The 14,332-nt window shown below is 40.9% G+C and overlaps 2 protein-coding genes across 2 annotated transcripts in view; both read right to left on the bottom strand.

The window, feature by feature from the left end:
• LOC114662003 (ER lumen protein-retaining receptor 3) overlaps positions 1–14,332 on the bottom strand; it is a 63,898-nt gene that overhangs the window by 26,473 nt on the left and 23,093 nt on the right. The window lies entirely within an intron of this gene.
• LOC114662002 (ER lumen protein-retaining receptor 3-like) overlaps positions 2,036–14,332 on the bottom strand; it is a 35,184-nt gene continuing 22,887 nt past the window's right edge. The window contains exons 3-4 of the mRNA XM_028815285.2: positions 6,026–6,184; positions 2,036–3,321 (exon numbers count right to left, since the gene is read on the bottom strand). Coding sequence (XP_028671118.2) covers positions 3,055–3,321; positions 6,026–6,184 — 426 coding nt within the window. The 3' untranslated portion in view covers positions 2,036–3,054. The remainder of the gene's footprint in view (positions 3,322–6,025; positions 6,185–14,332) is intronic.

Genomic DNA, 14,332 nt, shown 5'->3' with positions numbered 1-14,332 from the left:
GAGTGGCTTCCGTCTGGCCACTCTACCATACAGGCCTGATTGGTGGATTACTGCAGAGATGGTTGTCCTTCTGGAAGGTTCTCCTCTCTCCACAGAGGACCTCTGGAGCTCTGACAGAGTGACCATCGGGTTCTTGGTCACCTCCCTCACTAAGGCCCTTCTCCCCCGATCACTCAGTTTAGATGGCCGGCCAGCTCTAGGAAGAGTCCTGGTGGTTTTGAACTTCTTCCACTTACGGATGATGGAGGCCACTGTGCTCATTGGGACCTTCAAAGCAGCAGAAATTTTTCTGTAACCTTCCCCAGATTTGTGCCTCAAGACAATCCTGTCTCGGAGGTCTACAGACAATTCCTTTGACTTCATGCTTGGTTTGTGCTCTGACATGAACGGTCAACTGTGGGACCTTCTATAGACAGGTGTGTGCCTTTCCAAATCAGGTCCAGTCAACTGAATTTACCACATGTGGACTCCAATTAAGCTGCAGAAACATCTCAAGGATGATCAGGGGAAACAGGATGCACCTGAGCTCAATTTTGAGCTTCATGGCAAAGGCTGTGAATACTTATGTACATGTGCTTTCTCAGTTTTTTTATTTTTAATAAATTTGCAAAAACCTCACGTAAACTTTTTTCACGTTGTCATTATGGGGTGTTGTGTGTAGAATTCTGAGGAAAAAAATGAATTGAATCCATTTTGGAATAAGGCTGTAACATAAAATGTGGAAAAAGTGATGCGCTGTGAATACTTTCCGAATGCACTGTATATATAATTATATATATATATATATATATATATATGTATGTGTGTGTGTGTGTGTTGAATAGTTTACTGTCAAATAATGCAAAGGGTATGCAACATGTGTTTCGCCTTCATTTGGGCTCATCAGGCGTACACACTCTACTGCTCCCCTCTCGGGGATTGAACCTCGTACGTCAGCGTCAGAGACGAAGCCCCTTTACGCTGTGCCACGGCGTGTAGTTCGTTTATTTGACAGCCTGTAGATTGGAGTAATTACAGTACATAATGCAAAGAGTACACAACATGTGTTTTGCCCTAATTGGGGCTCATCATTATATATATATATATATATAATTACGTAACACAACGGCGCAGTGTTAGCACTGCTGCCTCGCAGTTAGGAGACCCGGGTTCGCTTCTGCGTGGGTTTCCTCCGGGTGCTCCAGTTTCTTCCCACAGTCCAAAGACATGCAGGTTAGGTGCATTGGTGATCCTAAATTGTCCCTAGTGTGTGCTTGGTGTGTGTGTGTGTGCCCTGCTGTGGGCTGGCACCCTGCCCAGGGTTTGTTTCCTGCCTTGTGCCCTGTGTTGGCTGGCATTGACTCCAGCAGACCCCCGTGACCCTGTAGTTAGGATATAGCAGGTGAGATAATGGATAGATAATTACACAACCAATCTCCAGTCATTCATCCCTGCTCTCTTCAGCCAAGCTTGCTGCAGCTCACCAATACATTAATATAAAAATTGCATTTTACAGAATCAGTGAAAAAGGAAAAAAAAAACTTTTTTTATCAAAGAAGATATATGTATATACTAACAAACAAATGCCTACTTGAATAAGATGATATAAAAACGTATAATTACAGGATCTCGTCACTGATCCCCTGTCTTGACTCAGCAACACATTAGTATTCAAATTTACAAAACAACTTTTATATTAAACATAATCCATAATAACAAACCAAAGCCTAACTAAATAAGGTGATGCAAAAAATATACATAATTACACAACAATCCTCCCTGTCCTTTATTCTCGCTGCACATGCTGAACATAGAAAAGAAAATCAGGAGACAGATTACAGTGAGAAGGAGAACTAAACGCCATGAAGAAAACACAGTAAACGTCATCTTATCCATGACAGCCAATCGATTGTAAAACAGTCCAAACAGAGCTCACTCTTTACGTACATCTTCACAGCCACACTTGCCGAGTCAGTTGAGGGGGTCCACAAAGTTAGCAATTAATGAAAAAACAGGGTTACAGGTCAATAATAAATAAAAAAAAATACAGAAAAAATAATTTAAAATAATTTTATTATAAGCTAAATTCAGCAAAATTAAACAAATGAGAGATTTTGACAGAAATTAAACAAATTAAAATCAAAGATACAGTTTTATTAACGCTGCTTAAACCTGTTATTGTGTTGAATAACGCAAGTCAATTGGGTTGCATAGTCCTGGTATCCCTAAAACTGAATTCTGGGTTCTTAAAAATGGCCCAAACAAAAAGGCTTTCTCAAGAAGCATCTCAGTCTATTGTTGTTTTGCAAAATGTCAGGCACTCCCAAGTGACAGATTTCATGGAAAGCTACTTTGCAAGGACTGTATGGATACTACTTAAAAAATATTAAATGATAAAAGTACAAAGGCAGAAACAGCATTTTTTTGCACCTGTGTGCCAGTCCTGGATACACAGCAGATCAGGCTGCATTTCTCATTTTGGTGCCATGTGAATGGGTGTCGCTGTGTGTGAACTCAGTCCGTTTCATTTCGTATTTGTATAGCGGCCCTGCTCTTCATTGACTGCAGGCTTAGAATGCTGGAAAACATTTACAGCTAAAATACATTCCTATTTAAAAAAAAAAAAACATACAGTATACACACATAAAAAATAGACTTGTTCAAACACAAAGTAGTTTCACATTAATTAATGTAAACGAATCCTAACAATATCTGTACAGTAATAATCCTGAGATACGGCCAATTGAATAGAAGAAAGGAAAAGAAAATCTTTGGTCAGCAGGATCCCTGGAGAAAATAATAATAATAATAATAATAAATTTTATTTATATTGCACTTTATATAAACCTCTGGAGGGTCCACACTCACTTATAACAGACGATGTCAGACACAGTCACAGTCCTGGAGACCCCTTCTAGTCATTCTACAGTATTACAGTTTATAAGATTGTGGTGGGCCATCTGATAAGACGCCAGATTGCTGCCATTCTTGAATACATCCTTGCTGCCAGTATCTGCAGTGTCTTCTCATGGGGAACAACAAACAGACTAGAGAAGGGTCCGTGGCTCTTTATAATTATGTAATACTAGGGGGCATGAGTCTCCAAACCCACCCCCCCCAGCAGAAGATGGTGTGCACCACGCCAGACACCACTGCAATCAGGTCCAGGAAGCCTTCCATATAGTAGCGCCACATCCAGTTCACCAGATAGAGAGCCCGGTAGAGACCCAGGAGAAAGAGGTAGTGAGTAGTGATGGACTCGGCCTCTCCAGTCTTGGAGATCATGAAGAGCTGTGGAAGAATGGCCACCGACTCCAGGTAGATCGAGAAGGTCCACAGAATCTGCCAGAAATCAAACAAAAGCACAGGAACTCTAAAGTAAATTCATGTTTCCAAAAGCATTTACCTTACTAACTTGTAACAAAGTTCCTATACTTGCCAAACAGGTGTATGTTAAGTGACATCAATTTTTTGTTCTCCTTGATTATGTTATATTTATTTTCCTTTTAATTGTTGTGTTTTTATTTAAATAGTTATTCAAAAAGTTTACACACTTTATATTTTCGTTGGAAAGCGGTGAAGGCGGTAGGAGTAGTAATTGGTCGTGTCTGAGAGTGTCACGTGACTCGTTCTGTCTGACAAGCTGGCTGCCCTTGCAGTTTAGTGTAAGAGTTGTCACCCTGTGGTGAAGATGGCTGCACCAAAGAGGAACAGCGTTCTGTCATACACTTTGTGTGGGCAGAAGGTGCGCCGGGAGCACAAGTTCATCTCTGCATGTGTGTTCAGTATGGGGATAAAGTTCTCTCTCGTAGAGTCGTCTATGAGTGGACTGAAATGTTTGAAAATGGCTGTACTAGTGTGACGGATGCAGAGCGCTCCGGACGTCCAGCTACAGCCACGACCACGAGGAATGAAGAAAGAACCCTGGAATTGATTTACAAAAATGCTGATGGCATTAAAAAGTTGGTACGATGCTGGGAAAATTGCATTGCAAAGGAAGGTGACTACGTAGAATATTGATGTCATTTGTTTTGAAAATCTTAATAATTAGAGATAAAAAAAGTGCAGAAACTTATTAAACATTCCTCACATATTTTTCATGTTTTTGTGTCGTATCTGTTAGGTTTGTTGATTGCTTGCTATTTGTGTACCGTGTCTTTAAGTGTTCTGACATTCCTTGTACTTTGCGGGTGGATTCCCCCAAGCGGTGAGGTCACCCTGATGTCACAGCTGATTGGGACCACCCTCACGTTTATATTGAGGTGAGAAAGACGGTCCAAGCAGTGGCTCATTTAGTTTCTTGGAGATATTACAATGAGTATTGTTTCTCTTTGCATTTTCCAATATTTTGCTTCTGTTCTTAGATTACAGGCTTCATGTTGGAATTTTCCCTTGTTTTCCTAATTTTGTGTCTCTTATTGTTTATTCTAAATAAATTCTTCATTAAAAGATTAATTGTTCTGATTTGTCTTATCAAGTCAAAGACTTGAAAGTTCCTCTGTCTTGAATGGCATTTTTGTATATTTCTTGGAAATTTAAGATGTTTTAGATCCATCTCCCCATTTTTGGGCCTAGTAGTCTGCAGCCTGTCTGTGGAGTCTGTGGGGCCTGCTGACTGGGAGTGAAGCCACATCTGGGCAGAATGGTGGAGGCCCCAGCCTGTTTTGTGTCACTTTTAAGAGGCCTCAAACGTCTCTTCGCCATTTTGTTTAGGTGTTTATGTGTTGGAATAAAAAAAATAAAGTAAATGTCATTTGGCCTGTCTTAATTTCACACTTATATTTTATTACTCCATTTGTGGCCTTTTTATGTTCATAATGGTAGGAAAGATCAAAGACATGGTGTTAGGTTTAAGGGTGACTCAGCATGAGTAGGAGTGGGTATGTGCCCTGTGATAGACTGGCATCACATTCAGAAGTTATTCCTATTTTGCTGCCCAGTCAGTTCCTATCAGTGCTGCCCATGACACACAGCTTCAAAAAATGAATGGTGAACAGACAGATGAGTGTCATAGTAGAGGAACAAGCACAATTCTTGGACTAAAGTTCAGTTTCTCAATTCAGTATCCATGCAGACATCGTGTGCTCCATCCCTGACCAGATGGTTTCCATCAACAGTTCAAATGCCTTGTTAGGTTAACTCCACCTTGGCCTATCCTGTGTGTGCCAGTGTGGGTAATGCCATGAACTGATGCCCCGACTACTGCTGGCGTTGACCCAGCTACCTCAGAATGGATAAAGCAGTTTGAGAAATACAAGGATAGACCGTTAAATAGAATCTAACACATTTGAAAGCCCAACATTTGCTTTACTGGGCCTTTGGAAAACAAAAATGTACACTATTTAGTTTTTTTTCCTATGGTACAGTGTAATATAGTATGGTCCAGTGTTTCTAATCCCATGGGTCGTTATACAAATGTGGGTTATTGGATTCCCTACATCAGTTTACAAATTAAAAAAAATAAAATCAGCCATTGCTTGAATGTTTTAGGAGGCTACTGATTGCAGATTTCAGTTCTGCACCCAAATCAATGGGGCATTTTACTCCTGAATACTGAGGGATTGAAGCAACTAAGATAAGTCCAGTTACATGCAGATGACACCAGGATGCACACCACACACTTCATTGGCCTCTTACACCTTCAGGGCATTTCTCAGTAATTTCCCACCAGAAGAGGGCACCCCAAAATAAAGCCTTATTATTCTTAACTAAAGGCAGCACAGTCAATGTTATAGTAGAACCTGACAGAGAACTTCTCAAATATGATAGAATGGGTGTTTATATCAAATTTAAACAAACTCTGACTTAGAACTGCTGCTAAATTTAAAAAATAAAAAATATATAGTGCCCTCTGCGCCACAGTTTAAAATTACAAATCAAACAATTCGGACATCGTGAGTAAAATACACATTGCAGAGTTTCATTTAAAGGAATTGGCATACATTTCGGTCAAGGAGTAGAAGCACGTTTAGAGCCCAGTAGCTGTCTGCCAATTCATTCAAGAACAGAGGGACATAACAGGAAGGTCCATGTGGAAATCACATACCTCCAGAGGACTGAAGTCATGATTCTCCAAGAATGATAACCCCACAACAGGTATCAGAAGAAACTCCAAACGGAAAGTATCGTTTTCCTTGTCGTAGGATTCTCTGAATCGTATGTAGATGAGGTAGACTGTAGCGTACGACAAAATCAAAAACACAACCTAGAAAACAGAGATTGAGAAAATAAAAAAGGGCATGTTAGTTGTGGGTACAGGAGTTGAGCGTGGCTAAGATGACAAGCAGCAGTGGAACGTAAGGTTATCTGGGTGAGGATGTCTGACGTTGAAAGACCCAAAACACGAGATGAACCCAAATTACATGACTAATGATGTGTCCCAGTACATCAGAAGATGTATAGTTTAACTAGAATCTTATAGAAGGTTGAACACTCCTCTTGATTGATATATCCTATCTTCTTCTTCTTACGACTGCTCCCATTAGGGGTTGCCACACCGGATCATCATCTTCCATATCTTTCTGTCCTCATCATCTTGTTCTGTCACCCCATCACCTGCATGTCCTCTCTCACCACATCCATAAACCTTCTCTTAGGCCTTCATCTTTTACTCTTTCCTGGCAGGTCTATCTTTTGCTAATCTTCTTCAAATGGCAAAACTTTTAGAACCGTAGCATATATTACGTGTAGTAAAGTCCAGGGGGGTATTCTACGAAGCACGATTAGGAAATCAAGACTTAGCTGTGAAAACCTTGCTTAAATAAACCTCATTTTCCAACTAAGCCTCATTCAGTTCTAGAAACGCAAAGTGTTTCCAATTAACTCAAGTTAATGAACTGTTCTCAACCGCACAAGGTCTGCCACTTAGCGGAGAGCCAACTGCATGGCCGACTGATGATAATGAAATAAGCAACAGTGAAGTATTCACTCGTGAGATTTAAGCAGCCCAGAGAACCGAACATCGATAACATCAAACACAGTTCAAAAAGTACAGAGAAGAGTGAAATATTGGCAGATCTGAGTGCCTATGACTTTAAGAGTGACACTGGTGAAATGTACAATGTATTACGGGACAGCTTTAAGTTTTATTTAACTGTCATACAACAGAAGAACATGTAAAAGAGACAACGGCAGTCTTTTCAGCACTTGATCAAGAAATAAGAGTTGAGGTTTAATAACATAAAAAAAGGAAATGCATCTGCTATAAAGAAAGCGGGAGAGGCTCTCTCTCAATCTATAACAGACCGATGCCCAAGAACAATACAGTTCTGTATTTGTGCATTGCATAGTTAAACATTAATGGCATTATCAACATTAAAAAATGTAAATGTATTTGTGAATGTCATATTTGAAATACTTCAAACAAGTAAGCATTCAATAGCAATATGAAGGGCATTTGGCAGTACTTCTGATATTTCTGAAGTGTGTTCTTGTATGTAATTTTGAATATACAGTACATTAATATATAAACGTATCTCACGCATTTAGCAATCAAAAAGAAAGCTGCAGCATCTGGCACTGGTGCGATACCCCAATGCCACTCCTGTTGAAGGAGTTTGCCCTCTTTGTAATGTCTGATTGCCCAAAATGACCGGATATTCACGTCATTGTTATTTAAATGGACTGACTGGACACTATGGAATAATTTGTGCGGTATGTTGCACAGTCAGCCTCTAATGAGTTTGCTGCTGCATTTATTCTGATGGGAGGGCTGTTTACTGAGCCCATGACAGTTGGGAAATCTAAAGTTCACTCTTTAAAATGCTGGTTCTTTAATGCTGGCACTTTATGTTTCATGTCTGGGTTGTATGGTTTCTCATAGAAGCCATTGCTTGACCAAGCACCGTTTCATTCTGGGAAGAGTTCTTTGCCTCTGAAGTTGGTTCTTTGTGCCTTGAAAAACTTCCCAATGTGTTTAAATAAACTGAAATCTTTAATGTATGGTAAGCTACCTAGCAGAACACTAACAGATTAAGAAAACCTCCACTTAGCCTGTGTTATTGTAAGCAGTAATGTCCTTTGAAAATCATGAGCCCATTACTGTCTCTTCATGGTTATTTGCTGTATGAAGCTTGTTATGGATCTAAATAAACAAAAGTTGTTTTTGGAACCTTCATGTGGATGGGTCTTTTGGGAAGCAAAAATGGTCCCCCATGGCATCACTCTGAAGAATCACTTTGGCACTTTGATTTTTAAGAATGTACTTGGGGGCTTTGCCCCCTGCCCACTTCGCTCGCCAACCCCTGGGCCAGTGCTACGCGCTAGCCACTTTGAGGGTGCAGATGTACAAGGGCAATCCCAAAAGTAAGGTCTCCTATATTTTGAGAAATACAAACGACCGTTTATTTTCTATAATATTTACATCATTTTAAAGGTTAAAGAATTATTTATTTTTCTATATAATCGCCATTTCGGTCGATGCATTTTTGTAGATGCTGTGGTAGTTTTAGAATGCCCATGTCATACCAGCTCGCTGCCATGTCCTTCAGGAAGCGTTGAACCTCATCATTCACCTCTTCGTCGGAGCAGAATCGCCTTCCGGACAAATGTTCTTTCAACTTAGGGAACAGGTGGTAGTCACTGGGTGCCAAGTCCAGAATATAGGGTGGGTGGGTCTTCTGTCAGCATACATGGTACCCATCTTGCGCACAACTTCCGATATTGCAAGTTTTCCGTTAAAATCGTGTGGATGGTGCTTCGGGAAACCTCAGGAACCAAAATGCAGAGAGCATCCAGAGTGATCCGCCAATCTTTACGCATGTTTTCTTCAACCGTCACGACTGTCTCCTCGGAAATTGACGGTCTGCTGCTCCTTTGTTCGTTGCGAATTTCAGTACGACTGGCTGTAAACTCTCTACACTTGTGAACGTTTTTGACATCCATGCACGACTGTCCATACACTTCCGTCAATTGGCGATGAATTTCAAACGGTTTAACGCCTTTTGCGTTCAAAAATCGAATAACTGTGCGAACTTTGCACTTGGCGGTAGCGTTCAACGAGAGCTCCATTTTCAAGGGCTACCAAGCCAAGATTGAGCATCCCAGTGAAGCCGCGCAGGCTTGTTTGGGAGTGGAGGAAACACCAATCACAACAGTGTGACCAAACAGTACGAACAGTTTCTCTACATCCCCACCGCTTTGGAGACCTTACTTTTGGGATTGCCCTCGTACAATTTAAACAGATTGTTATTTTCATGGGAATTGTTACATATGCATAATAGAACTAACTATTTTACATTACAGTGAGTAATTAACCATATTAAAAAATTTTAAAACTTAATAATTTGAAAGTAAATTATGTTTAATGTTGCATTAGAGTTATTCATTGTTATATGATTTTCTTCTGTTTGGATTTGAAATTAACACGCAAATACTTTTTCAACTTACACTTTTACTATAAAACTTCAGTAAAAACAATCTTTTGAATAAAATTTTCATCAATATCGCATTGAATTTTGATTCTGTGTTTGGACTTTCATCATGACAACGCAACGTATAACTGCCTGTGAATGATTATCGTTTCTCTCTCTGTAATAAATAAACCAAATTTTTCAAATGTTTGTCCTTGTGATTTGTTAATTGTCTTTGCAAAAGCTATTCTAACGGAAAACTATAAACATTTTAATATGAATGGCATATCAAGATCTCCTTTGTTGTCTAATGTTATCCACGGGAGATGTACTACATTACCTTTCTTGGATACATCTTTCTTTCTGCAGTAATTCGGCCAGTGGAAGACCCGTACGTTGTTAACGGTTGTAGATATTCTATGGGATATTGTAAGTTGATGTTTTCCTGTTCCGCACGATCAACACCAGCAGTTTCAGTATTGTCTATTTTACCAATTTACTGTGTAACCGATTGACATTTTTGGCGCTAATTCGTTTGACTTCATCATTTCTCAGTGCTAGGATTGCCCATGTACTCATTTCTTCTGTTGATGATAACACTTTAGGATGAAATTCCTCAATAAGATTTGGACATAATAAGTCTTCTTCAATAATTGGGAACTTAAAGTGAGGAAAATATAAAATTCATAAGAGCAGAGAGAGCAGGAAGTGTGTCTGACAAAAGCATTCACACGAATGAGAGGTGTGAGTACCGTGTGCGTGGTTGAATATGTTTTAGAGGAGGGCGTGACTTGAAAAAAATCTCACAGCCAAAGTCTCGTCTCGTGGGACTTGAAATTATCTCTTCAAAATTTTTTTTATATAATAGAGAGACATTATTTTGGACACATGCATTTTACATTGATTCACTAACAGCCGTCCCTTAACCCCCACCAAAAGAAACATCAAGTTGATATATATGGTTTGCACAACGATCTGACATTTGCTGCGGCAACTTGAGTTCTTAATGTATGGCTTCAAGTAATTGCATAAAAAGTTGGTGTTTGCAATTCGATAGTCATCAGAAAAATGCGAAGAGGTCTGTGCTGTTCTTGTTCCAGATTTGTTACAGACAATCCAATGGATAAGCCCACAGGGTTGCAGAAAGCAAACTGACTTTTTATGCATTGAATGAAACCTCAAACATATGTAACAAAATCATCATCACAAGTACCAGACCAGACTTGACAATTTTTATAATGAGCGATTCTATTTTACTGACATACAGTCACATGAAAAAGTTTGGGAATCTCTCTCAGCCTGCATAAGAATTTACTCTACTTTCAACAAAAAAGATAATAGTGGAATGTCTTTCATTTCCTAGTAACATCTGAGTACTGGGATGTTTTCCAAACAAAGATTTTCAGTGAAGCAGTATTTAGTTGGTTGGATTAGCCCGTTAAGTCTTGAACTTCATAGACAGGTGTGTCCAATCATGAGAAAAGGTATTTAAGGTGGTCAATTGCAAGTTGTGCTTCCCTTTGACTCTCCTCTGAAGAGTGACAGCATGGGATCCTCAAAGCAACTCTCAAAAGATCTGAAAACAAAGATTGTTCAGTCTCATGGTTTAGGGGAAGGCTACAAAAAGCTCTCTCAGAGGTTTAAACTGTCAGTTTAAACTGTAAGGAATGTAATCAGGAAATGGAAGGCCACAGGCACAGTTGCTGTTAAACCCAGCAGGTCTGGCAGGCCAAGAAATATACAGGAGTGGCATATGCGCAGGATTGTGCGAATGGTTACAGACAACCCACAGATCACCTCCAAAGACCTGCAAGAACATCTTGCTGCAGATGGTGTTATCTGTAAATCGTTCTACAATTGAGTACAATTTGCACAAAGAACAACTGTATGGCAGGGTGATGAGAAAGAAGCCCTTTCTGCACTCACTCCACAAACAGAGTCTCTTGTTGTATGCAAATGCTCATTTAGACAAGCCAGATTAATTTTCAACAAAGTGCTTTGGACTGATGAGACAAAAATTGAGTTATTTGGTCATAACAAAAAGCACTTTGCATGGTGGAAGAAGAACATGCATTCCAAGAAAAACACCTGCTACCTGTCAAATTTGGTGGAGGTTCCATCATGCTGTGGGGCTGTGTGGCTAGTTCAGGGACTGGGGCCCTTGTTAAAGTCGAGGGTCGGATGAATTCATCCCATTATCAACAAATTCTTCAGGATAATGTTTAAGCATCAGCCACAAAGCTGAAGTTACGCAGGGGTTGGATATTCCAACAAGACAATGACCCAAAACACAGTTAGAAATCTACAAAGAATTCATGCAGAGGGAGAAGTATAGTGTTCTGGAATGGCCGTCACAGTCCCCTGAGTTGAATATCATCGAAAATCTATGGGATGATTTGAAGCAGGCTGTCCATGCTCGGCAGCCATCAAATTTAACTGAACTGCAGAGATTTTGTATGGACGAATGGTCAAAAATACCTCCATTCAGAATCCAGACACTCATCAGAGGCTATAGGAGGCGTCTAGAGGCCATTATATTTACAAAAGGAGACTCAACTAAGCATTGATGTAATATGTCTGTTTGGGTGCCCAAATTTATGCACCTGTCTAATTTTGTTATGATGCATATTGCATATTTTCTGTTAATCCAATAAACTTAATGTCACTTCTGAAATACTACTGTTTCCATAAGGCATATTAAAAGAAAGTTGCTACTTTGAAAGCTCAGCCAATGATAAACAAAAATCCAAAAAATTAAGAGGGGTTCCCAAACTTTTTCATATGACTGTAGCCTCAATTAAAAAGCATTTCGTATTTTAAAAATAATAAAGAGCTTGAAATCATTCAATTATTGAAGTGTGCAATTGAACATATGTCACTATTATTTCATAATTCACATACAAATACTATCATATTTTGTATGAAACAGGCCACTCGTTTTAACCTTTACATGTACTGGTAGTTAGGGTGAGAAGCTCAGTCATCCGGGAGGGGCTCAGAGTAGAGCTGCTGCTCCTCCACATCGAGAGGAGTCAGATGAGGTGGCTCGGGCATCTGATCAGGATGCCTCCTAGACGCCTCTCTGGTGAGGTGTTCCGGGCATGTCCAACCGGGAGGAGGCCCCGGGGAAGACCCAGGACATGCTGGAGGGACTATGTCTCTCGGCTGGCCTGGGAACGCCTCGGGATTCTCCCGGAAAAGCTAGAAGAAGTGGCCAGGGAGAGGGAAGTCTGGATATCTCTTCTGAAGCTGCTGCCCCCGAGACCCAACTTCGGATAAGCGGAAGAGGATGGATGGATGGATGGATGGTAGTTTCAAAGCTCTACGTAGTACACGAAGACAGGAGCACGCCAGGGTTCATCCTAGGAGACTACATTCTGTTAAATGGTAGTTGAGTCATGGCACAGATCCAAGAGCAAGCAGATCTGATCTGGGTTAAGGTTGCTCCTGGTGGTGAGGGTGCCTTCTTCTTCCAGTCTCCTCCTTACAGCTGTTAATGCAGCAGTGGTGGGGATGCTGGTGAAGAGAGATGTGAAGTCAAAGGATACCATGGTTTCACCCATATCCAGTGCTCCCTGACCTTGGAAGCAAACTCCTCTGAATTGTGCATGTGTTGGTCCATGTGTCCAACTAAAGGTGCTAGGATTGTGGCCAGGTATTTGGCAATGTTGTAAGTGACAGAGTTAATGCTGCTGACAATGGTTCTGAGGGGGGCTCCTTCCTTGTGTATCTTGGGAAGGCCATAAAGGCAGGGGGTGGCCTTCCTGTGTTTGAACACCACTTATTTCTCGTACAGATGTGACTTTTACAGACAGAGACATGGCTGTGCCATGGGTTCCCTAGTGTCACCCATTGTAGCCAACTTGTTCATGGAAGAAATGGAGGAGAAAGCACTCAACTCTTTTCCAGGGACGACACCAACCCACTGGTTCAGATATGTTGATGACACCTGGGTAAAGATTAAGATCCGGGTGGTACAGGCCTTTACAGACCACATGAACTCAGTGGACACCAACATATAATTCACCAGGGAAGACTCAAAAGATAACCGGCTGGCTTTCCTGGATTGTGCAGTCGTCATTGGGACTGAGGGAAAGCTAGAAATAGAAATCTACAGAAAACCCACCCACACTGACCAGTATCTTTTGTTTGACTCACATCACCCACTACAACACAAACTAGGAGTTATCAGGACTCTACACCACAGAGCAGAGAACATCCCCACTTCCACAGAAGCTAAGAACAAGGAAAGCAAGCATCTGAAGACAGCCCTTAAGACTTGTAGATATCCCAAGTGGGTTTTTAACAAGGCGGTATCTTGTTCCAGAAAAAGGACAACGGTACAGTTGGAGTCCCAGGACCAACAGAAGAACCTGGTTATTCAATACATGGCTGGTGTGTCCAAAAAGTTAAAAAGGATTATCAGAAAACACCACATACCTGTCCACTTCAAACCCACTAACACATTGAGACAGAGACTCGTCCACCCCAAAGACCAGATACCGAAACAGAAGAAGAGCAATGCCATTCAATGCAGCGAAGAGTGTCCTGAACTGTACATTGGAGAGACCAAACAGCCGCTATACAAGAGGATGGCCCAGCACAGAAGGAGTAACACCCTGGGGCCGGAATCAGTCGTGTACCTCCATTTGAAGGACAAAGGACACTCTTTTGAGGACATTAACGTCCAGATATTGGATAGAGAAGACCAGTGGTTTGAGAGAGGGATGAGGAAAGCTTTGCATGTGCAAATCAACAACCCCTCACTCAACAGAGGTGGAGGCCTTAGGCATAACCTGTCTTCAATTTATCATTCTACCCTTTCATCCATCCCCAGGAAAATCAGGCCTAATTCACACCTCCACCAGGTGGACCACTCTTAACGACCCACTCTATGGGGGTATGAGGGGCTGTTAAAAAAGGTGTGATGGTTACATCTACTCACACCTCCCCCTTCCTTTGTTTTACTCAACGAGCCTAATCAGGGCAGGTGTGAAGTGAAA

This window comes from Erpetoichthys calabaricus, chromosome 12 (genome assembly GCF_900747795.2).
Source record: "Erpetoichthys calabaricus chromosome 12, fErpCal1.3, whole genome shotgun sequence".
NCBI classification, from domain to species: domain Eukaryota; kingdom Metazoa; phylum Chordata; class Cladistia; order Polypteriformes; family Polypteridae; genus Erpetoichthys; species Erpetoichthys calabaricus.
Note: the sequence above shows the minus strand (reverse complement) of the source record. Positions and strands in the feature narration are given on the sequence as shown.